Raw genomic sequence first — 24,849 nt, forward strand, 5'->3', positions numbered from 1 at the left:
AGAAACATCGGTGGTGGCTATCAGCAGGAACAGATAAGGAGGGGAAATTAAGATGAAGACTGGAGGAACTTCCCTGGTGGTTAAGAATCGGCCTGCCAATGCTAGGGGACACGGGTTCAAGCCCTGGTCCCACATGCCGCGGAGTAACTAAGCTCGGGCACCACAACTACTGAGCCGGCGCTCTAGAGCCCGTGCTCCGCAACAAGAGAAGCCACCGCAATGAGAAGCACGCGCATCGCAACGAAGAGTAGCCCCCGCTCACCGCAACTAGAGAAAGCCTTTGTGCAGCAACGAAGACCCTACGCAACCAAAAATAAATAAATATATTTTTTAAAAAGTGAAGACTGGAGGGGAGCCTGAAAACCCAAAATAAATGGGTAGTTAGAAAGAGTGTTAAAGGAATAAAAATGGGGGACCAAAGTAAAACAGTTTCCATGTGAAAATAAATTAAGGAAAAACCTCATTTAAATTGGAGTCAGGAAGCCCTGAAGGAGAGCTCTCACGCATGTACCACTGTACAGCCTGCATAACCAGCAGGAATAAGGAAGATAAAAATGATTTTAACAAGGTCAGCTTATACAGAATTTTTGTATAAAATTTTCTCTGTCACAACTTCTTATCCGTGATAATAAGAACGTTACTCCTCTTCTGGTACAAGGGAAGACATTTTTCACATGGGAATTGCATAACCTGCTTTTAAGAAAGATCACTTCTTGTCCCAGCAACAAGGCACTGACCACTGCTTGCAGCTAATAAGAAACCGCCATAACAACTAACTCTTGTTCCTCTCCAATGAACTTTTTTTCAAGACAACCCTCCCCAGTCTCCTCCTAAAACCTAATAAAAGCTGACCTTCCCTTTGTCTCTTGCACTTGCCTATGATTCACCACGGCTTGCCTGACCCAAATTGCAATTCTCTGCTTTTCCTGCATAAACCCATTTTGCTGTTAAAATAATTGTGTTTTATTTCTAAGATTAACATCCACAGCCTCCGCCCCAAAATCCTACGTAGTCTGAAAAGTTAACATTGTAAGGGTGTATAAAGAATGAGCATAGATTTGAACTTAGGTTTTTCGAAATTTGTGGTATTAGAACTAGGGTCTACTACTGAAGCTTACGGCACAGATTACGTCATAATGCTAAGCTTAACTCAGCACTAAAAATAAACTACAAAGCAGGTTTTGTAAGAGACCGCAATTCATTAAGATAGGAAAGGGTGGAACATATGTAAAGACTCGAAAAGAATTTACATTTAATTATAATTATTTTTTGAATACTTAATAGTATAAGGTGTACTATTTATTACTAGGTGCCGTAGGGGATTCAAAAAGCTATGAACCATAATTAACAAGAATTCCTCAAGAAATCTGCAGTCTATGTGAGAGGACTGGACATATTTATGAAGCGAGAACAGTAAAGTACAGGGGTAACTAACCCGGCCAAACGCGAGTCTAGTTAATTAGCATCATAAGGATCCTTAAGGTGTATCCTCCTGCACCGATACCCCAGCTTCCGCCTCCTCTCATCCCTGGCCCCCGCACGCCCTCAGATCAGCCCGCAGGGGGACGGTTACCTCCCCAGCGAGCGTGCGGAGCGGACTGGGTGAGCCAGATGCGCGGGGCAGAGGTGACACCACAGTCCGTTATTACCCACGACTTTCCCGATGCCCTAGAGCCGCGCAACCCTGCGACGCGTAGACGCAAGAGGAACGCTAGGCCCAGAGTACTGTTGAGAGGGGCGCGGTGGCCCCGTCCCCTTAGTCGGTCGACCATAGAGCTTTCAGACCTCCAGGATTCCTAGAGAGCTCCCGGAAGTAGCTTGGGACAAGATGCTTGCTGGCCGGTGCTGTGCCTCCGCACGTTTGGAAGTTAGGGGCTGGAGGGGCCTGGTCCAGTTACAGCTCTCGCCCCTTTTTCTACCAGCCCTTCCTCCAGGTCTGTTCACACTTTGCAGCGTCCCTTCCCCACTCGGGCCGCCGCTGGAACTCACGGTGAGTACGGTTCGGGCTCCGGGCCGGTGGAAGGGGAGCGCTTTGTGGCCAGACCAGGCCGCAGGTGAGAACAAGCGTGAGGGGTCTTGAGAGGGGACCTGAGCCGAGGTCGGCGCCCCGGTGATTCGGTGAATCAAGGGTCGCTTTGGTTGCCAGCGCAGGCCGAGTCCGCGTGCCCAAACTTTTTGCGAGGGAACCTTTAGTAGAGATTCGCTGTCTTCATCGCTCATCGTTCTGTGGCGTTATTTGCAGTCGATTTTGTCTTAAAATAGGAAACTGTTCCCGGGTTATCTTTTTTTTTTCCCGTGTTATCTTTCATCCACCTCTTTCCACGATCTGAATTGTTTTTACTTAGCAATTTTGCATTTCCGTCACAATTCTCTTTTTTTTTTTAAGATATATTTTGCTTTTGGAAACCCCAGTTATCCTTGGAAACCTATTTTTCCTGCTAAGTTATTTTGCTCTTTGTAGTGTATTCAGAATGTGGTGGTGTGTTGACTGGATAAATGTACAAAAGAAACATTTTTTGACAACTTCGTGGTGATGTAGAATTCAGACTTATTCAGAATACTTCGTTTATTAAAGCTAATTGAAGCAGATGCCTGGGAACTCTTTAGGAGGGGCCCCATTTCCAAAACTCAAGTGACTCATGAGTAATTTTTGTCAGGCAACATTAAGACTGCCACTACCACCTCTAAAAAATGATCCCTATTTCTGTTTGATTAGTTCAGTTAAGTATACTTATGTAGTAATCATTGTTGTAGCAAATGCATACATATTTTGAATTTCTGCTGTGGTTAAGTGTAAAATGTGGTAGATGTTAAAACTTAAGCAGTTTGAGGTAGGTATAAAGCACAGTGTTTGCTTCACCTTTATCTTTAAAGCCTGGAAAATATCTTTGTTTTGTTTTATTTTCAACTCCCAAACATCCCAAATTAGGCTTAAATTAGTCTAAAGGAAGAAAACATTCTTTCTTCATCTGTTGAAAAGATAATGCTGTTAAAATGGGTTGTGCTTTCAGTAGTTCACAGGATTATAGCGTTTGAGATGAGAAAAAGCTTTAAAGATTGATTATTTTAGCTTCCTAAATCAAGAAACTTGATGAGGTATTCTTAAAAAGAGAATGTAAGAGGCAGTCTTTATCCACAAGGTGTTTACCAACCTAAATACAGGTGTATATACACAAAACTGTTTGAGAGGAGGGTACATAGTAGACTAATTTTGTAGTACATATCTTTGTACTTGGTTAGTTATAGGCTGTAATTTTCAAAAACTGTCTCATGGAAGAGGGAAGAGGCTAAAAATGGAAAATTAGCTACTAAAAAGAATAATCAAATGGATAATGGATAAGATTTGTTGGTTGATTTGGTTTAAAATATGAACAAATCTGATAATTAGATGACTCCCATCAGTTTCACTACTGAGACTTTATTTAATGTCATTTAGTATTATATTACCGTTTTAACATATCAACAATATAAAGCTCTTGCGTGATGCACACTTAACATTGAAACCTTTTAAAGCTAGTATTGACGAGCATTGATTATAAGATGGAAGTTGGCCAGTAGTTCAGTACTTAAAGATCAACCTTGACTTTAGGAAATTCATAAGAAAACATGGTAAAACTATGACTATGCAGAATCACATTCAAAACAGTTAGAGCTCAGAATTCATGTCCCATAGTAATGACCTTTTAAGTTTTTAAACTATAAGTATCTATTTTAAGAAATTTTAAGAATTTATTAAATTTTCCTTGATTTTTTTAAATGAATTATTTTAAAACCATGGGTGTTAATCCTGTCTGTTCAAAACAAAATTGTTTACCCCTTGTCTCAAACCCTCCACAAAATCTCAGCCTCTTGTCCAAATTCACTCTTCCCTCAAATCTCTGTATTCCAGGAAATTCCCCCACTTCTCTGTAAAGTTATCATCTATGAATTAAACCCTCTGTTGTCAGTTACCATATTTAACCTTATCTCTTGCTCCTTGATTTCTCCTATCTGTAGTTTACTCCCAAAACTACTGTTACCAGTCTTGTCTGATTTTAAAGATAACTTTTCAAATTCTCTTCCTTTTCTGTCCACACTCTCTAAGTAGGGGTTCTTAACCTTCCTGGAGTCCTTAGGTGGGTGTTTGGTGTATGAACCCGATGAAATTGAATGTAAACTTTTGTGCCTATGGGCTTTTTTATGGGGAGAAGTTCTGTGTTTTCATTAGATTGAGAGACTATGAGCCAACCCTACCCAACTCTCTCGGCCCAAAACCCCTGAAAGATAGAGACACTGCTTTGAAGACTCATGTCAGGAACAATATGTAATCTGATTTTCCTTCTAAGTGCCTACTTCTTCTTTCCCTTGGCAGACTACAGGTCTGGGATTTTATCTTTTTTTTTTTTTTTTATAAGATATCTTTTTTATTTTTTTAATTTTTATTTATTTATTTATGGCTGTGTTGGGTCTTCGTTTCTGTGCGAGGGCTTTCTCTAGTTGTGGCAAGCGGGGGCCACTCTTCATCACGGTGCGCGGGCCTCTTACTATCGCGGCCTCTCTTGTTGCAGAGCACAGGCTCCAGACGCGCAGGCTCAGTAATTATGGCTCACGGGCCCAGCCGCTCCGCGGCATGTGGGATCTTCCCAGACCAGGGCTCGAACCCGTGTCCCCTGCATTGGCAGGCGGATTCTCAACCACTGCGCCACCATGGAAGCCCTGGGATTTTATCTTGATGTTAGCATTTCTTGCCAGTTGCTTTTGGATATGATGCCTTTGGTTATGCTCTTTTCCATTCTCTACAGTGCTGCCTTCAGTTATGTTTTTCTCCATCCTGTTGTCCACAGTGCTGCCATTGTGATCTTTCTGACATACAGATATGTAATATAACTTCCCTGCTTAAAAAGGGATACAAAGAAAAAGGTCACGGCTACAAACTAACATTTGCAAGAAAACCATGGCCATGGGCCGACATTTGCAGTACATACTATACACAGTGTGATAAATCCTATGTCTGGACCATGTAAAAAATAACTTGGCAAGAATGAGCACCTTAATCTTCTGGGGCAGGGGGTTGGGGGTATTGGTGGCTGAAGAGTGAGGGCAACAGGGAAAACCTAATTTAAAAGATAATAGGTAAGCTGAGACTTTTTAAGTTAAAGTTAAATGATTTCCGTGAGACCAGGATTTATCAGCCTCAACATTGACACTTTGGACCAGATCATTCTTTGTTGTGGGGGTTATGTTATGCATGTAGTACGTTTAATAGCATCTCTGGCCTCTACCCACTAGATACTAGTAGCATCCCTTCCCCTCAGTTGTGACAACCAAAAATGTTTGCAGACATTGCCGAATATTGCCAAATATTCCTGGGAGACGGGGGCAGAATTGAGAACCACTGCAGCAGAGTGGAGATATGAGAAAGCCACATTTGGAAAAAGCTGTATGAAGGAGAGTTTATAGCAAATATAGCTAGGCAGGTTTACATATCATAAAGAGCCTTGCATACCATGCTGAAGTTAGGTTCCCCGTTGAAATATTTTAAGGGGGTGAGTTGTATTACATATTTGTTAAAACAGTCTCTCTAGCAGTATATTAGTTGCATGGGACTACAGTAACAAAGTACCACAAACTGCGTGGCTTAACACAACAGAAATTTATTCTCCCATGGTTATAGCGACCAAAAGTCCAAAATCAAGGTGATGGCAGGTTCATGATCTCCTAACTTCTGGTTGTTACTGGCAGTCCTTGGGATTCCTTGGCTTGCAACTACATAACACCATCTCTGCCTCTGTAGTCACATAGCTCTCTTCTGTGTCTGTGTCTTCACATGGCCTTCTCTTTGTGTGTGTCAATCTCTGTGTCTCTTCTCTTTTTAAAAATATACCAGTCATATTGGCTTAAAGGCCTACCCTACTCCAGTATAACCTCATCTTAATTTGATTACATCTGCAAAGAACCTCTTTCCAAATAAGGTCACATTCACAAATACCAAAGGTTAGTACCTCAACATATCTTTTGTGGGGGACACAATTCAACCCACAATAAGAATCTTTATGGAACATGAATGGAAAGAAAGCATAACCAAAGGCAGGAAGACCACTTACCACTGCTACTGCAGGCAAGAGATGATGCCTAATACCAAAGGTAAAAGCCATAGACATATATCCCCCAAAGAAATAGGACCCTGTAATTGAACAGGTCTAAAGAAGACCTCAGACCTTATATCTAAAACTTACTCTTCAACAAATATAAACACAGTCTGTGTCGGGTATTGTAAATAATAGCCCTCTGATGTTCTTCAATTCTATCAGTATGATAAAAGATAAAGGCCTCTACTCATGGGAAACATACAATTAAGTTAGAAAGTCAAAACTCCTTTGCAACTAGTAATACACAATTATGGCAAAAGTAACATTAAAGTAATACATACTTATGTAACAGATGTATAGAATAAGAGGGAAATCACTTCCAATTGGAATCATTAAGGAAGGATTTTAAGAAGAAAGCATTTTATCTTGTCCTTTGAGAATAGGTAAATAGTTTGGGTACTAATGAAAGAAATCAGAAGACTTAAATAAATGCACAGATATACCATGTTTATGGAATAGAAAACAATATTGTTAAGATGTCAGTTGTCCCTCAACTGAGCTACAGATTCAACACAAATCCTATTCCAGGATTTTTTTTTTTGTGGGAGAAGCCAATTATAACATTTATATCAAAAGGCAACAAAACTAGAAAAGCTGAAACAATTTTGAAAATGAACAACAAAGTTGCAGGACTCTTAGTAATTGATTTCAAGATTTTAAAAGCCACAACAATCAAGACAGTTTTGTATTGGCAAAAAGATAAACATATAGGTCAGTGGAACAAAAAAGACTCCAGAAAGAGATCCACACATGTATAGTCACTTGATTTTTGACAAAGATGTGAAGACAATTCAATGGGTAAAGTTTAATCGTTTTTTGCAAATACTGCTGGAACAATTGATATTTGTATGCAAAAAAATGAACCTCCATCCATACCTCAAACTCTGAACAAAAATTAACTTAAAAGCAATCATAGAACTAAAGGTAAAATCTAAAACTATAAAACTTTTTTAAAAAAACAGGAGAAAATCGTTGTGACCTTGGATTAAGCAAAGATTTCTTAGATATGACACCAAAAGTACAATCCCTAAAAGAAAAAAGTTGACACATTAAACTTCAAAAATTTATGAATTTCTGTTCTTAGAAAGGCACTGTTAAAAGAATGAAAAGGAGGAAATATTTGCAAGTCACATATTTCATAAAGGACTTGTATCTAAAATATATAAGGAATTCTCAAAGCTCAATTATTAAAAAAGCTAATTTTATAAATAGGCAAAAGTTTTGAACAGATACTTACCAAAAAATATACAGTTGTCCCTTGGTATCCATGGGGGATTGGTTCCAGGACCCCTCATGGATATTAAAATTTGTCGATGCTCGAGTCTCATATAAAATGGCATAGTCTTTGCATATAACCTACACACATCCTCACGTATACTTTAAATCATCTCTAGATTACTTATAATATCTAATAAAATGTAAAGGCTATGTAAATAGTTGGTGGTGTGTGGCAAATTCAGGTTTTCCTTTTGGGAACTTTCTGGAATTTTTTTTTTCCCCAAACATCTTTGATCCGTGGTTGATTGAATCCAGGGATGTGGAACCCATGGATATGAAAGACCAACTATATGGATGGCAAATAAGCACAGGAAAGGATGCTCAACGTTATTAGTCAGTAGAGAAATGCAAATTAAAACCCTTGTGAGATACCACTATATGTCTTTTAGAATATCTAAATCTATATATATATGTCTAAATATATATATTTATTTATATGTCAAATGCTGGTCAGGATATGGAGCAACTGCAGTTCTCACATATTGCTAGTGGAATGCAAAGTATTATAGCCACTTTGGAAAACAGTTTGGCAGTTTCTTATAAAGTTATACATATACTTACCATATGACCTAGCAGTTTTACCTCTGGATATTTACCCGGGTGAAATGAAAACTATGTTCACACAAAAACTCATATGCAGATGTTTATAGTGGCTTCATTTGTAATCATCAAAAACTGGAAGCAATTGAGATAGTGTCAACTAGAGAATGGATAAACATTCATCCATATAAGGCATAAACTCCTGATATGTACAACAACATTGATGATCTCAAGTACAATATGCTAAGTGAAAGATGCCAGACTCAGAAGGCTACATACTGTATGATTTTATTTATAAAACATTCTGGAACATCATTAGTGTATGGGACTAGGTTTTGGGGTTGCGGGTGTTGATAGGGCATCCAGGTTCCTTGGAGATGCAGGACCTGTGCCCCAGAGAGGAGTTATAGAGCTTGAGGTAAAGTCCATAGTAGAAGTTAGCCTGGAGACAGGGGGAAGATGGCAGGGGGAGCACATGTATGATAATGTCAGGTGGAGAAGAAGAAAGTGTTAGGACAGTTCTTGACAATATCTTGAGCTAGATTATATGGAAATTATTCTCATGTTGAGAGTGAGGGGCAGGTTGAGAGCCGAAGTGTGTAGAAACAGTATAGCTGGTATAACAAATGTTGAAAGGAGTTAAATCAGGAGCCCTGAGGGCCACATGAGGTTAAATGCAGAATTTCAGTTAGACCCAGTCTACATGGTTTCCTGACTTTGTTTAGCCATGTTCCACATCCCCAAGAGAGAAAGCAGAAGGAAAGAGTTATTCCCAGATGGGATTGGCATGCAGAAGGCTAAGGAGGCAAGGAGTTATTTCTGGAGAGGATCACTTAAATGACTGAGCCATGAAGTCCATGTCATGGTAGGGAACTTGTTAAGATATCTCAGTAAATTACTATGACCTTTGACTTGCCTTTACACTATTTGTCATTTTCTCTTCCCAAAGAAGTACCCTTAAAGAAGAGGCCCTCAGAAGGTTCTCTTAAGAAGATAAAGAAAGTAGTGGAAACGAGTCTCCTGAGCTTTTCCGGCCCTAAATGGCTGCAGAATCAAGGAAGTCTTTAGCCCCATCCCCACCAGACCAGGCTCCTGAAGAGGACCTTGTAATTATCAAGGTAGAGGAAGATCATGGTTGGGACCAGGAATCAAGTCTACATGAAAATAACCCTCCTGGCCAAGAGCTGTTCCGCTTGCGTTTCAGGAAGTTATGCTACCAAGAGACACTAGGACCCCGAGAAGCTCTGATCCAACTCCGAGCACTTTGCCATCAGTGGCTGAGGCCAGATTTGAACACCAAGGAGCAGATCCTGGAGCTGCTGGTGCTGGAGCAGTTCTTGACCATCCTGCCCGAGGAGCTCCAGACTCTGGTTAAGGAACATCAGCTAGAGAATGGAGAGGAGGTGGTGACTCTACTGGAGGATTTGGAAAGGCAAATTGATATACTAGGACGGCCAGTAAGTAGAAGGAGGTGGGCATGCTCTGACTGTGAGAGTCCAGGAAGCTGGGTGGAGGGACATTGACACAACAATGGGAGAATAAATGCCAAGCATAAGTTTGTGTTGCAGGAGGATGAAAAGAGTTATCGTGTGGTATGGCTTGTATTTGTAGAGTTCTTTTTATTCTTATAAAGGATATAAATCCATTTTTTATCCTCATAACTTCCCTACAACTGTATTGTTCTGTTTGCCAGATGGGAAACTGATGCATAGAGAGCTTAACTTACTTTTTCAGGGGCACCCAAATAACTAAATGTAGATCTGAGCCCGTAACTCAGGTTTCCTAGTTCCTTATCAAAAGTTGTTTCCACTGAAGAGCACTGCTTTAAGTTTCTGTTTATCATTCTTCCCCTTTCTTGGGAATGCAAAATATCAGCATTGTGTGCAGCAGGGAGGGCATCAGCAGAAATCTTTTCCTTCAGTACTAAGCAGAAATGATGCCTTTCTGTGCAAATCAACATGTTTGTGTTCCTAAGTCAGTGAGATTCTGCTTTTTCCTTCCCCCAGTATGTATCCCTTTAGATGTGCTCTTAGTACTGTTACATTGTTCGCTTCATTTCTCAAAGGGATTCCTTGTAATGCAGGTGTCTTGTTTCTAGGTCCCTGCTCGTGCACATGGACATAGGGTACTCTGGGAGGAGGTCGTGCATTCCAAATCTGCACCAGAGCCTCCAGATACTCAGCTCCAACCTGTGGCAACCCAGCACAAATCTCCAGTGCTCCAAGGGCCACAAGACAGAGGTGAGGAGCCAGATTTCATTGATGAGGAGTGGGAAAGCAGAGAGGAAAGAAAGTACATTTGGGACACCTGTCTAGTTCCTGGAAGGAACTAGCCTGTACTGTTTACAGACCAGCCATAAGACCTGATTTAAATGTTTATCTAGGCTTCAAATACAGACTGTTAGTCCCAGTGGTAAACTCATGAACAAATTAAAGAATTTGGGGGTTTTATGTATTCATACATTTCTGTTACCACAGTGTATTTACAACATAGGCATTTTGAGGTTTTCCTGGTATCATGACACTTTATTTGTAAATATTTCAGTATGTATTTTCTTAAACAAGAGTGTTTTCATAGATAACCACAGTAAATTGATCACAATTAGGAAATTTAACACTGATGGATGCAATACTAATCTAGCCCACAGTTCATATTCATATTTTGCTGGTTGTCCCAATAATGTTCTTCCAGAGTCTAGTCCAAGATCCCACTTTGCAATTAGCTGTCCTGTCTCTTTAGTCTCCTTTAACTTGGAGTAGTTCCTCAGCCTTTCTTTGCCTTTCACAATCTTGACATTTTTGAAGAGTACAAGTCAGTTATTTTGTAGAATGACAACAATTTGAGTTTGTGTGATGTTTCCTCATATTTAGATTCGAGTTGTATATATTTGGCATGAACATCCCAGAAGTGATTTTGTCCTTCTCAGGAATACAACAGGAATTTGTCTGTTATTGGTAATGTTATCTTTGATGACTTGGTTAAGATTATTCTTGCTAGGTTTTTGTTATTGTTTTTCCCTTTGTAATTAATAAGTAATTTGTGGGGAGATACTCTTGAGTCTATGTAAATATCCTGGTCCTCATGAAACTTTTGTTGCTGAAACACTAGTTTTAGTATTTATTGATGCTTCTTGACTGAATCAGTGATTACTAAAGTGATTATTTTCTAACTCTGTCATTTCTTCTACATTTATTTATTTATTGTAATGGAGAGTGTTCCCTCCTTCCCCCATTTTATTTTATTTATTCATTTTTTATTTATCAATATGGACTCATAAATTCTTATTTTATTCCAGAAATGTTCTGTTACTATCTTTATTTTGATGCTTAAATTGTCTCAGAGTTGGCCAGAGGAGGCCTCTTCAGTCTGGCTCCTGTGTCCTATTGACATTTCTCCATCATTTTTTGAGAATTTTCTTACGGAACAAGATAAGATGTTCTAGTCTCATCTCATACTTGCCCTGAATTTCTTATTTTTTCATTTATGTGGTTTATAGTAATTTGTTCTAAATTAGTGGATTTTTAATATTTCTAAAGAAGTATAGAAACATTTTCAATTAATAATACAATCCTTATGTAAAATTCTAATGCCTGTTGCCCAAGACACAATAGTCTATGTTGATTTTGATATTACCCTGTCTGGTTTCTATAGGAAGCAGATGCTGGCAGTCATGGTAGACATTTCAAAAAAGTAATAAAGTTAGTAGAGATAGATTGGTTCTCATATTCAGCTTGGCAAGAGATTAGGACCTAAAGAAATACTGTGTACAAGCACAAGGATGGAATATAGCTTTGGTGGTAGAGAAGAAATTGTAAAGCACTTCCTGTTAGGAAACCAGTACACTTTCTATTTTTGACATGTAACTTCAGGCTGAGTGGGACATCAAAGTGCAGATGTTTTCTGAGCAACCATAGGTATGAACCCAGAATCCAAGATTAACAGCATTTCATATTCAAAATCTCTGGCATGCATATCGGCTGAAATACAAATAATTTTGGAATGTGTTAGTGCTGGTTCCTATAACCACAGGACAAGGCTGGTCTCATTCATAGCTCCTTTCTCCTCTCTCAGCCATATCTGCTTCACAGAGTCCTACCCCTTCCCAGAAAGGAAGTCCTCGAGACCAGGAGATGACAGCTACACTTCTTACAGCAGGGTTCCAGGTGAGTTGTGCTCCTCACTGAAACCCCATAGCTCCACTTGACAGTGTTTGTGGCATCTACCCCATGTCTGGACTGTCTGTAGCAGTACTCACTTAGGAACTTGCCCCATGTTCTTCTGCATAGAGACAGATTGATCCTTGATTTTCCCCCAATAAATCTGGTGCATTTTCCTGTTCTTTCCTGCTAGCTATGCAGATCCCTTTACAGTACATTCCCACCTCTTGATCCACTCCCACCCTGGTGGATCTCTCTGACACTCTGGGTTTGAACTGTGGAACAGTCCCAGTCCCAGATGGGCATCTTGTTTTGTTTCAGACTTTGGAGAAGATTGAAGACATGGCTGTGTCCCTAATTCGAGAGGAATGGCTTCTTGATTCATCACAGAAGGATCTGAGTAGAGATAACAGGCCAGAGAATTACAGAAACATGTTCTCCCTGGGTAAGGAGAGCTCTGGCTATTATTATCATTTACGATTTTGTGTTTGTTTATGTGTACAGTAGCTTTGAGCTTTCTGAAAGACATAGTTGAGTTTAAACTCAGGATCCAACAGAAAGATAAAATATTGAGACTTCTGGAGTTCTAAAAGGAACTTTTGCAGCCACTATGGAAAACAGTATGGAGGTTCCTTAAAAAGCTAAAAATAGAGTTACCATTATGATCCAGCAATCCCACTCCTGGGTGTGTATCTGGAAAAGACAGAAGCTCTAATTCGAAAAGATACATGCACCCCAATGTTCATAGCGGCACTATTTACAATAGCCAAGACATGGAAGCAACCTAAGTGTCCATCAGCAGATGAATGGATAAAGAAGATGTGGTGTGTGTGTGTGTATATATATATATATCTCAATACAATGGAATATTACTCAGCTGTAAAAAGAATGAAGTAATGCCATTTGCAGCAACATGGATGGACCTAGAGATTATCATACTAAGTGAAGTAAGTCAGACAGAGAATCTAAAAAATAGTGAAATCTAAAATATAGTGCAAATGAACTTATTTACAAAACAGAAATAGACTCACAGACACAGAAAACAAACTTATGGTTACCAAAGGGGAAGGTGGGGAGAGGGATAAATTAGGAGTATGGGATTAAGATACACACTACCATAATATAAAATTGATAAAAAACAAGGATTTACTGTATAGCACAGCAACTATTATATTCAATATCTTATAATAACCTATAATGGAAAAGAATTTTAAAAAAGAATAAAGATATATACACATATATATGTGTAACTGAATCACTTTACTGTACACCCGAAACTAACACGACATTGTAAACCAACTATACTTCAATTAAAAAAATAAATAGAAATAAAATAACCAGAAAAAATAAATATTTTTTTTTTTTTAAAAAGGGCACTTTTATTCTCTAATCTAGGACTTACCTTACAGTTTGTAACGGGGTATTGGTCTCTTTGCCAGTTGGAAATTGAAATTTTTTAGTGCTCTCTGAGTTCACATAGATTTCTCTCACTTAGACCTATTGTGCTCCTCCCTTTTAATGACTGGGACTTTTTTCATTACTTTTCCACTCATTAGGTCTTTTCATAGTTCCATATTCCTTCCCACTCCCCAACTTCCACTTCTCCGTAGTTGATCCCTCCTCTACTTTAGTCCTCCTTCCATCAACCCTATTTGATGGCAGTTCTTCCCCAGTTGGTGTGTGGTACTTTTGTTTGACCCTGCTCCTTTCTCCCCATATTAACGAAGGCATTTCAGAGACAGATGGGAGCTTTGCGTTTACTTGTAGCTGTTCCAAGTGTATTTTCCTTTCCCCCATCTTTGATTTCTTTCTCCTAATATAGAGAATAGGAAGTGACTTTGGCTTGATGTTTATTACATTTTTATTCCAGGTGGTGAGACCAGGAATGAGAACAGGGAATTAGCTTCAAAACAGGTAATATCTACTGGAATCCAACCACATGGAGAGACAGCTGCCAAATGCAACGGGGATGTTATCGGGGGTCTTGAGCATGGAGAAGCCCGAGACCTTCTGGGCACAATAGAGAGGCAGCGGGGAAATCCCACCCAAGAGAGACGACATAAATGTGATGAATGTGGGAAGAGCTTTGCTCAGAGTTCAGGTCTTGTTCGCCACTGGAGAATCCACACTGGGGAGAAACCCTATCAGTGTAATGTGTGTGGTAAAGCCTTCAGTTACAGGTCAGCCCTTCTTTCCCATCAGGATATCCACAACAAAGTAAAACGCTACCACTGTAAGGAGTGTGGTAAAGCCTTCAGTCAAAACACAGGCCTGATCCTGCACCAGAGAATCCATACTGGGGAGAAGCCGTATCAGTGCAATCAGTGTGGGAAGGCTTTCAGTCAGAGTGCGGGCCTTATTCTGCACCAGAGAATCCACAGTGGGGAGAGACCCTATGAATGTAATGAGTGTGGGAAAGCTTTCAGTCATAGCTCACACCTCATCGGACATCAGAGAATCCACACTGGGGAGAAGCCCTATGAGTGTGATGAGTGTGGGAAAACCTTCAGGCGGAGCTCACATCTTATTGGCCATCAGAGAAGCCACACTGGGGAGAAACCCTACAAATGCAATGAGTGTGGGAGGGCCTTCAGTCAAAAGTCAGGCCTTATTGAACATCAGAGAATCCACACTGGAGAAAGACCCTATAAATGTAAAGAATGTGGGAAAGCTTTCAATGGGAACACTGGCCTCATTCAGCATCTGAGAATTCACACAGGGGAGAAGCCCTATCAGTGTAATGAGTGTGGGAAAGCCTTTATTCAGAGGTCAAGTCTCATTCGACATCAGAGAATCCACAGTGGAGAAAAATCTGAATCCACGGGAGTTTAGGAAAAAACTTTAGTCATAGATTGGGCATTATTCAACATTAGAGGAACCATGTGCTAGTGAGAGGTCTTTCAGTGTAATAAAAAGGCAGAAAGTTCAGCATCATTACAACCTTATCTAGGGTCAGAATTGATAGTGGTGACAAAGTTAGAATAGCTCTTCAGTAGTTTGGGCCCAGTGCCTTGATGCAGGTTGATTAGCTTGACTATCTTGGGAGGTGTCTGATGGAGTGGAGCTCCCGATGGCCTAAGGTATCCTTTAGAAGCTTAAAATAGCATTAGAGCAAGTTGCTTGTCGTGGCTTGAGGCACTTAACTTTGTCTTTTTGGTGAGTAGCTATAGGTTTGAGAGAAGCTACTCCTCCTAGTTCCTCTGCTTCTTCCCATCTGTGATCCCTTCTCCCATTTATTCCCCTAAAGGTGCACTTGTGCTCCTAATCTGATCTAAGAAGCTGCTTTAGAGTTTGAAGCAGCCTCTGTGTGAGACTTATATTTAGCTTTCTAAGATCCTAGTTCTAGGGAAATTTTTACAGACACCTCATGTGTTTATGCTTAAGTGTGCATTTTATTTTATTCTAATGCTCCTGATAGTGGAAATCCATATTCCCATGCAAACTCAGAATGCTATATTTTTAACAGCACTCCAGCATTTTTCTTCATATATCACCTTCACTGACTCCACTGAGTCATTGAGCATCCATACGTATCCTTCACCACTCCCAGTCCCAGTACCTGTGTCAGCGAGGAAGTGGACGCATTAGTGATGGTTGTGGGAATGATGCAGAGAAAGAGGTGAGTGGAGACTCAGCCCCGCTGCTCTTGAGCTTGGATGGTTGTACCTTTTGGTGACTTCTGACTCTGCTTTCCACCTTCCCACTGTACACTGTGGTACAAATAGGTGTTTACACTATCCTCGTTAAGGCATCACATGGGAAAAAAAGGAGACAGAGGTGCTTGAAGAAGACATAAAAATCCTTCCAAAGAATGTATACTCATCTCTTTTGGCCCATTACGGTACTGCTCTCTCAGGGGTCTGCACAAACCCCCTGACTAGATGGTCTACACTCTTGTGTTTACCCTGGACCCACCTCCTTAGACGGCCTCAGCATCTCACTCATTCTTCATCTGTTTCTTGCCATTAGTTTTACATATCTACAGCGGTAATCAGTTGAATACTTCACCTCACAATTCCTCATTCTTCTGAATTCTGGTGCACTCCATCTGTAATCCAGCAAAGACACAGTATTAAACTCATCATCACCAAGCACTATATTTCATCTTTGAAGCTTTCAGTATACCAAGGGATATTGTATAAAGTAATGAGGCTGGTTTAAGGTAACACCAAATATAGGTTGTCCTTTAAATTGGGCAGTTCTAGCTATTCTAGTGGTGGTATTATTCCAAGTGCTACCACTCCTCTAGATATTTGGAACATTCTCAAGATTCCCATCTAATAGACCATATAAGAAAACTCTGTTAACTCTTGAATTTCATCTCATTTTTGACCGTTTGATTACTCACTTATTCACCATATTTGGAATTGAATAACTTTTGGCTGTTTCCAAAGTCGGCTGTCAGAATTGGAATTCATTCCATTAATCCTATCCAGAAGAAAATGATACACATTGTGATGAAAATTCCAAGGGAAATTATGAAATTTCACACTGTGACTATCATGAACAGGGACAGCACTTTCTAATCATGTTGTTTTATGATTGATGTTTTCAAAAATCAGTCATAAAATCATGTATCATAGAGGTCCACCTTTTGGATCATAAATTCCTTCCCTATAACATCCCTTCCCTACCCTAGTATGGCCCATATTGACCACTAATAACATCAAGGTTATCTACATCTATTTCATTGAACCATTGGTACCCACTTGTCATTTGTCATCCTGGTTTCCTTGGTTAACTTCTTCAAAACAATGCTTTTCAGTATCCTTTATTTTCTTATCTTCCCTCCTTCCTCCTCCCTCCTCCCTCCTCCCTCCTCCCTCTCCCACTTTTTGGCCTATAGATTACCATTCCTAATTCCCTTGTACTTGAAATTACAAGAAACCAGAAACAAATCTAGTTGTCTCTAGATCCTTGCTCTCCACTTTAGTTGTGCCTTATCGTCCTTAAGATACTAATTCTACCTGAGGCAAATGCTATCTGTGTACAGATATTACATAGGATGGGTACATTGTCAGAGGGAGAGTATGTGTGTGTGTGCATGTGCATGTATACACACACTCCTCCCATGTATTGATAGTTTAGGGGAACAGTTGTCTCCTATTCCAATGAAAGCTCTCAGCAGAGTACCATATTGAAATGACTGTAGATGTACCAGTTAACATCTCTTTATTAGTGTAATGTGTAGCCAGACTTAAATCTCAGAATTACTAAGCATCTGGCAGAAATTTAAAGGAAATATGACCAGAAAGATTAGTATTATACTGGGATGCATTTGAGAAAAGAATATGACTTGAAAGAACAATATATACCAAGGCTGATTCAGCACACCTATAGAAATAGCCAAGTAGTATAAGACAGTAGAAAAAGGCTATTGTTTCTTTGGGGGCATAAGTAGAAGCCCATTCTTGGTCTCAGTTTTCACTCTTAGCATTAGAATATTGTTGATCACTCTGTATGACCTTATTTTGCTCCTAACTATGAGTGACATGCACTAAGTTCCTTTATCCTGCATATTCTGTTTTTATGCTCTTAACCTGAAATGAACTGTTGACCAGTACTTTCTTCTCCCATCTGCAGCTTTTCATTTTAGGACCTGGTGTAATAAAGTGGTTCTTCCGTAACTGTTGCGATCCAGCATAGTCCTAGGAGAGACATCTTAGGTTTCAAAGATTTTCTCCATTGAGTAAGGTGGCAGTGCTAGAATGCAGTGATTGATTCCCATATGGAACAGTTAGTTTTACTCTTGGTTCTGAGGCTCTAGATAATAATAGCTGACATTTATTGAGCACTCACTATGTGCCAAACCCAATGTTACATATTTCTCATGCTTATGGTAGATATTATATACTCCACTGTATGGATGAGGAAACTGAGGCTTAGAGAGTTGAATGAGTTGATCAAGATCACAACTAGTAAGTAACAGAGCAGGGATTCTAACCTACAGAATCTGATTCTCAAGCCTGTGCTCCTGACAACTGGTCTGCTGTATCTCTAATGAACACCCTAACCCTGGCCAGCCATTTAAAAATTATGTATTCCTGGTTACTGAGGGAGGGAATGTGCAGTATAGTGCAAATCCATTACAGTTACTGGAAAACTGGTTGAAAATGCCATTTTGGTTTATAATTGTATCATCTTTAAATGTTGATACTTTTGATGCTTTGTAGTACTAGAAAGCTAAATTCTGCAAGGAAAACATGTTTAAAGAAGTAAAACATGTTTAAAAACTGGGAGGACAAAGCAGTAACTTATAGATTCAAGTACATTTGTCTCTAAACTGCCCCAGGGAAAGTAGCATTGTGGAGGGAAATGAAATATCCATGCCCTAAGCCAGGCAGATGGACAGTCAGGATGACACCAGTAAGTTCATCTACAGCATAAAATGTGTAAAAGCTTCAACTTTACTGCTCATTTCCAACTACCATTTTATTCTTCTGTCATTCATGGTTTTTCAAACATGTCATCCATTGTTAAACCCCGTTTCCTCATTAATCTGTTCTTAAAACTTCTCCTTGTTGGCTTTTGTATTCCACTGAAATATCCTCAGAATCACCAGTGGATAAATATTAATGCCTTTTCTTAGTTCTTGTCCTTCTAGATCTATATTTCATACTCGGGAATTTCCCCTGCATCTCAGGAATTCTCCTTTGACTTGTGGGATCCTTTTTGGTCAGTTTTCTTCACTTTTAGCTTTTGTTGGTCTTTTCTTCCTCTCCACTGAGAAAATCTCCATGTCTTAATTTTATTCACTACTTTTTCTATACTCCTATTTAACCATTGTGATTGTTTACACTTACCTTCTTATATTTGAGTAACTTAATATTTCCTGCCCTGTGGGTTGTCTCTCACAGGTACTATAGGTACCTGTGAACTTTTCCACAGGTACCTATACAACTTGGTGTTTGAAAACAGAATTCATCACTCTGTCCCCAACCCCTGTTTTCCTTTTTAATAGGCATCTTTGCTTAACATCTTTACCCTGAACAGAACTCACTACCCTTCATATTTCTTATCCCAATCTTAGAGTGGTCTTTTAGTCTTTTTCTGGTCTCCACCATTCATGTCCAAAATCTTGCTAAGTTGTTCCAATTCTTAGTCAGTTTTCTCCTTGAGGCTGGACTTTTTTACGTTTCTGCCATCCCTTCATATCCTTCTCTGCAGATCCATATCATCTGAGGCCCAGGTTATTGTAATTCTTTCTTTTCGGTTTACTTGCTCCCAAGATCCCCACCTTGTATGCTTCCAAGATGGTCCTCCTCAAACTCCATTTTTATGATATCTTATTTTCACTCAAGAACACCCAGCAAATAATTCCTATCAGAGCAATGATGTTCAAAGTTCTCCATTACCTTGCCCTCCATACTTAATCTGCCTCAGCTTCATTACTCTCTAGCATATTCACCTTGATTTATCATGGTTAAACTTCCTGTGACCTTCCACTGTTGTCTTATAAGCCCTTGCCTCTGTGCCTTTCTCATGCTGTTCCTTTTGCTTAGATTTCTCTTTGGCCCCAGCTCATGTTCATTACTCCCTTCAAAGCCTAGCTTCCATTACATCTTCTGAATGAGCTCTCCCTGACGATTTCACCTCACACTGAGACCTCCCTTATTCTGTGCTGCCTCAGCACTGATCCTTTGAGTTTGTACTAAGGTCCATGCACTTACTAATATGTTGTTTTGTAATTATTTTCTAGCATTCTGTATTGTAGTTTCACATTTGTATTTATTTCCCAAGTTAAATTGTAAGCTCCTTGAGGGCAGGAATAATAACTTTTACATTTGTATCTTTGCACCCCTTAGTGCCTAGTACAGTGCTGAGCACATAGTAGGCGTTTAATAAATGCTTGTCGAATTATTGTGTGGATTATTTTTTTATATACAGGAATTTTTACACTGCTTTTGAGGATATATGTCTTCTTATTTTGTGCACAGACCCATTTCCATTGTACATCAATAACTGCCTATACCTAAGATTAAAGACCAAAAAATTCAACTTTAGGAGGGTATGTGTGAAAAGTTGAAATGTGAAGCTTTCTATTTGTTTGGTCAGAGTTATTTATTGGTTAAGAAAGAAAATAGGAAGCTCTAAAGATTACTGTTTATCATTGCAAAAGTGCTTGAGAATAGGCTTTTGTATCTCAAGTTAGACCAGTGGTTCTCAACTGGAGAAATCTGGCAACGTCTGGAGACAATTTCGGTTGTACCTTTAGTGGATGGCTGGGATACCACTGGCATCTAGTGTTAGAGGCTAGAGATGTTGCTAAACATACTGCGTGCACAGGACAACCCCCACAACAAAAGAATTATCAAGCTCCGTATGTTTAATAGTGCCAAGGTTGAGAAACCCTGGCCTAGATGTATTTAAGGTAAATAGAAAAAAGAAGAGAGACGAAATACTAGATTTTTTTACAATTAGAAAAATTAGCTATGCCAAGTTTTATGAGAATCCTAAGTGTTTATATATTTTGTAGTTTGTAAGATTACAAAAAGCCTTAATGTTTGGAGTTTACAGCAACATACCGGTATGTTTTAAGATTGCTTTCAGCATCAAATCTGCCTCCATCCTTTCTACCAAGTGGAAGATGTTGTAGGAGTACAAGTCTAGTTTTAGCCTTCTATATCTTGGTTCATTACATAAAATACAAGGTAAAACACTGGGGCCTATCTCTTTAGCAGAGGGCCTGCAACTTACCAAAGATTTAGCTTTGGGGACAACACATGACCCTTGACAGTCCCTTGGACAGCCACTAGACAGGAATAACTGCCAACTTCCCAAGGAAACCCCAAGCCAGAACGTTGTCAAAGTTTGCCAAGTATTAAAATACATTCCCACTTAAGTTTTTAACATACTCTGTTAATCCTACTTAAACACATGTAGGGGGAAATATTAGTAGGAAATTTAGTTAATTAGGAAATTGAGTAGTGTAAAAGAAGACTTTCTAAAAACTAGTCTCCTTTTGTAACTCAATGGTACTTCCTTCAACAGGTTTAAAAAGTAACGATCCCAGAGTTAGAAAAATCGGTTTATGTAATACAGCAAAGAAATAACTGCGTTAATCTGTTGTGTTTACTCATACAGTCTATAGAATGCTAGGTTTGGAAGTGACTTTTGAGATCATTTTCCAGCCCGTTATTCTGTAAATGAAGGTCCAGAGAGGTCATGTGGCTTGCACCAGGTCACCCATTAAGTTAGTGGTACAGGTGAAAATAGAATCCAGGCTTCCTGAGGCTTTGCCTATTTCTTTTTTGGCTAATCATGACCCTTGTTTTATGTTCTTGATTCATACTATGCCGTGGGATGTATTCATGCTTATTGCCTCCACTTGTAGTGTTTCATTTTAGGAATTATTCCTTTTATCAGCTTGTATGTCCAAACGAGTATACTGACTGGTGTCTTGAGTTAAATTCTTTAATAAACGACTCAGTAGTCCAAGGGATTTTGCAGTACCGCCGCCCTTTTGAAAGTCCTGCCCTCTCAGGTCTGGTTCCTAATCTTGGAGAAAGCACATAGAATGTGCAGCATTGGCTTCAGACTGCTAATAGTGAAGACCAGAGCTCTTAGGGTCCTGTGTGTCAGTTTTAGGAATCCTGTAGGGCCCACACTGGAGATACTGCCCTTTCCCAGCTGCAGTGTCTTTAAATTCCAATATTCGAGGGTGACCCTACCCTGGGTAAAATCAGGAAGCAAAAAATCACCTTCGTGACGGGTGAGACAGGAATTCGGAGTCTTTCAAAGACTCGGGGCAGAGGAGCTCCCAGGAATGACTTAGTAGGGACCAGAGCCCACAACGGCCTGCCTGGGTACAAGCTAGGCCCCGCCCCGGAAGTGCAGAGAGGGACTTCCGCCCGCGGGGAGCTCTCGGAGCAGGTTGCTGCTCAGGCGGCTGTAGCGTGCTCTGCGTTTGGGCGGTGGCGTGGTGGACGTTGCTCAGCTGCAACCCCTCGGATTCCCTCTCCTTGGTCGGGCCGGGGTGGAGCGTTGGCATGAACCCCGAGAGGCGGTCCTGGGACGGTGGGCACTAAGCCCAGATGCAACCCTCCAGGGAAGGGTTTTTCTCGCGATTTAGTGCTGCTGGGGTCCACATTTGGACTACTTCTCTCGGGATTATAACCCCTGTCGTTCCTGAGGTCTTCAGAGATTTATTGAGTCACATTAACAACGTGTACCCCTGGTACATTTGGAATCAATGCCCACCAGACCCCTCAGCTTGCCATTCCAAACAAAAGGGAGAAACTGCAAATGATTGGAAGTATTAGGAGCTCTACATTTAGGAGAGGTTTCCTCTTCCACATCTGCGTTTCGTGCCCACATTTCCTTTAGAATGCAGAATACATCTCTGTATTTCAGCTTGGCAATAAATAATCGCCCTTCCCCTTTAGCAGTAACTTTTCCGTCCACACGTGTGCAGACCCGCCTACCGGCAACGGCGGTGCTGTTCTCTCCCGACGCACGTCTCCAGGCCCTCTCCCGGTAGTGCTCCGAGGCAATGGCAAGGAGATTCCTGTGGCACAGGGCCACGCCTGCTAATCCCAGTTTGTGATCTGACAGCCCTTCTTTGCAAGTTAGCCCCTTATTTGACATGGCTTTCTTTTTTTTTTTTTTTTTTCCTCCCATTACCCTTAGTAATTAGTGTAACAGCTATGGCAATCTGCTTTTTCTTTGAGTAAATTAATGTTTCTTTTACAGAAGTATTCCGGAAAAGGGAGGCCCTCAAGAGAAATCTTACTGAATTGCAGACTCTCCAGTTAACAAGAAAGCTGCATGTATGCATTTTTAGAAGAGCTGCTTTTGCTGGTTCCAAGGATTCTGTTACTAGAAAACTGCTCTGAGCTGGCTCCAGCAGCTCGGTTGACAATGGCTGAGTCCAGTTCCTGACTATTCTGATGAGGAATGCCAGGTCTGGGTATGGGAGTGGCATTGGGGGGAGAGGGTCTTTGGGAAAGTGGCTAAGCTGGAGGACCTCAAGAGGGAGTAGGGTGAACCTAGACAAGAGGGCAGCAAAGGAGAGGTATTATCAAGTCATCTTAAAACTTTTAGCCTCTTAGTGATTCTTCTCTTTTTTTCCTACGTTTTATGTAAGCAAGTCTAAAGTCAGACTGTGATAGTGGCCAAATAACTTAATCTCTGTGCTTCCATTTCCTGGTCTGTAAATGAGGATGATAGAAGCAACTGCCTTTTACATTACATGAACATTACCTGGTACATAAGAAATGCTATCTAGATATTTGTTGTAATTATTTCTTCCTCTCCTTACCTTCCTGGGACTTGGCCTGCTCTGCTGATTTATTTGTTTATACAGTTATTCCCTCATAATTTCACGTGTTTAATTTTTTCTAGGTCCCAGTTCTTGCACACAGTCAAGAAGTGATCTATTAATAAATGTCAGCTCTGGCAGCAGAAGGAGAACCACTGTCTCTCCGGCTCCTAACCAGGAATACACTATTGAAATATTAATTACAGGGACCCTTCTCCCTACAGGAGAGTTGTTAAGTGTTAAACTTTGACATTCTATAGTTTTCTGAAGGTTCTGGATGTAAGGGACCTGAGGACACTTTTTTTTTCTTAAGCTTCTGCTTAATGAGATCAGCATAACTGTGTGGTTATGAATGCTCAGCAATCTGGTTAAGTTCAAAATGAGGGTGGAACAGTAGGGAATCCAGCTCAGCTCTGCCAATTCCATGACTTTTATTATTCAGAAGTTCCCCCTTTGCTGTCTGTTGTCTGAGCTATAAGTTGTAAGTATATTTTCCATTTTTTTTTTTTTTTCACTCTACTTAAGTGGGTTTTTTTGTTTTACCTTGCCGGAGTATGGATTCTTTGTGTGTGTGGTCAAATTTATCAATCTTTTCATTTATGGCCTCTGGATTTTGGTTCGTAATTAGAAAGAAAGGGCTTCCTACTCTGAAGTTACAAAAGACTTCTCCCATGTTTTCCTCTGGCACTTGTATGGTTTCATTTATAACATTTACAACTTCTATTTATTTGAAATATTTACCGGTGTACAGAGTGAGGTCGGAATCCAATTTAATGTTTTTCCAGATGATTACCCAGTTCTCCGCATACATTTATTGAAAAGTCTATTCATCTTTTTCTTACTGATTGGCTACCTTTATTATATGCTAGATTTCTGCCTGTGATTGCATCTATTTCTGGACCTTCTATTCTGAATTATTTGTTTATCTCATTCACCAGTGCCACACTGTTTAATTATTGAGGCTTTATAATATGTTTAAAATTCTTTAGGACAAGTGCCCCTTCATTGCCCTTCTTTTTCAGTTTTCCCAGGCAGAGTCTTGCTTGTTTAGTTTTCTATGTGAACTTTAAAATCTACTTATTAAAAAGTTCGTATTTTTATTGGAATAGTGTTAAATTTACAAATTAACATAGGGATTATTTTCTAAGACCTAAGCCTTGAGATACCATTCGCTGGTTCTGTTGGGAGGGAAATGGAAGGAGTTGGGACTGTAACAGATCTAGGTTCAAATTCCACCTCAGCTCTTTTATTAGTTGTCCAACCTCAGAAAACTTACCTGCTTCTTAGATTTCTTATATATGAGAGGATGACTGTAACGTCTGCCCTGCAGGATTAAAGGAGCTAAAAAGCCTAAAATGCCTTTTTCTGTGTAAATAGAATCCTTTCCACTCTTGCTCCCTTCAGGTCCTCAGCTCATGAACCACTGAGAGGGAAGCCTCCAGGATCCCAGAGCGGACCACCAGGTGCCTGGGGCGGGGTTCCGCGG

General features: G+C 40.0%; 1 protein-coding gene across 1 annotated transcript in view; it reads left to right on the top strand.

Annotated features, from left to right (window-relative positions):
• Positions 1–1,752: 1,752 nt before the first annotated feature.
• ZKSCAN8 (zinc finger with KRAB and SCAN domains 8) overlaps positions 1,753–24,849 on the top strand; it is a 50,004-nt gene continuing 26,907 nt past the window's right edge. The window contains 6 exon segments of the mRNA XM_059937918.1: positions 1,753–1,990; positions 8,896–9,403; positions 10,045–10,186; positions 12,018–12,109; positions 12,425–12,548; positions 13,974–14,922. Coding sequence (XP_059793901.1) covers positions 8,987–9,403; positions 10,045–10,186; positions 12,018–12,109; positions 12,425–12,548; positions 13,974–14,922 — 1,724 coding nt within the window. The 5' untranslated portion in view covers positions 1,753–1,990; positions 8,896–8,986.

This window comes from Balaenoptera ricei, chromosome 11, assembly GCF_028023285.1.
Source record: "Balaenoptera ricei isolate mBalRic1 chromosome 11, mBalRic1.hap2, whole genome shotgun sequence".
Lineage (NCBI taxonomy): Eukaryota > Metazoa > Chordata > Mammalia > Artiodactyla > Balaenopteridae > Balaenoptera > Balaenoptera ricei.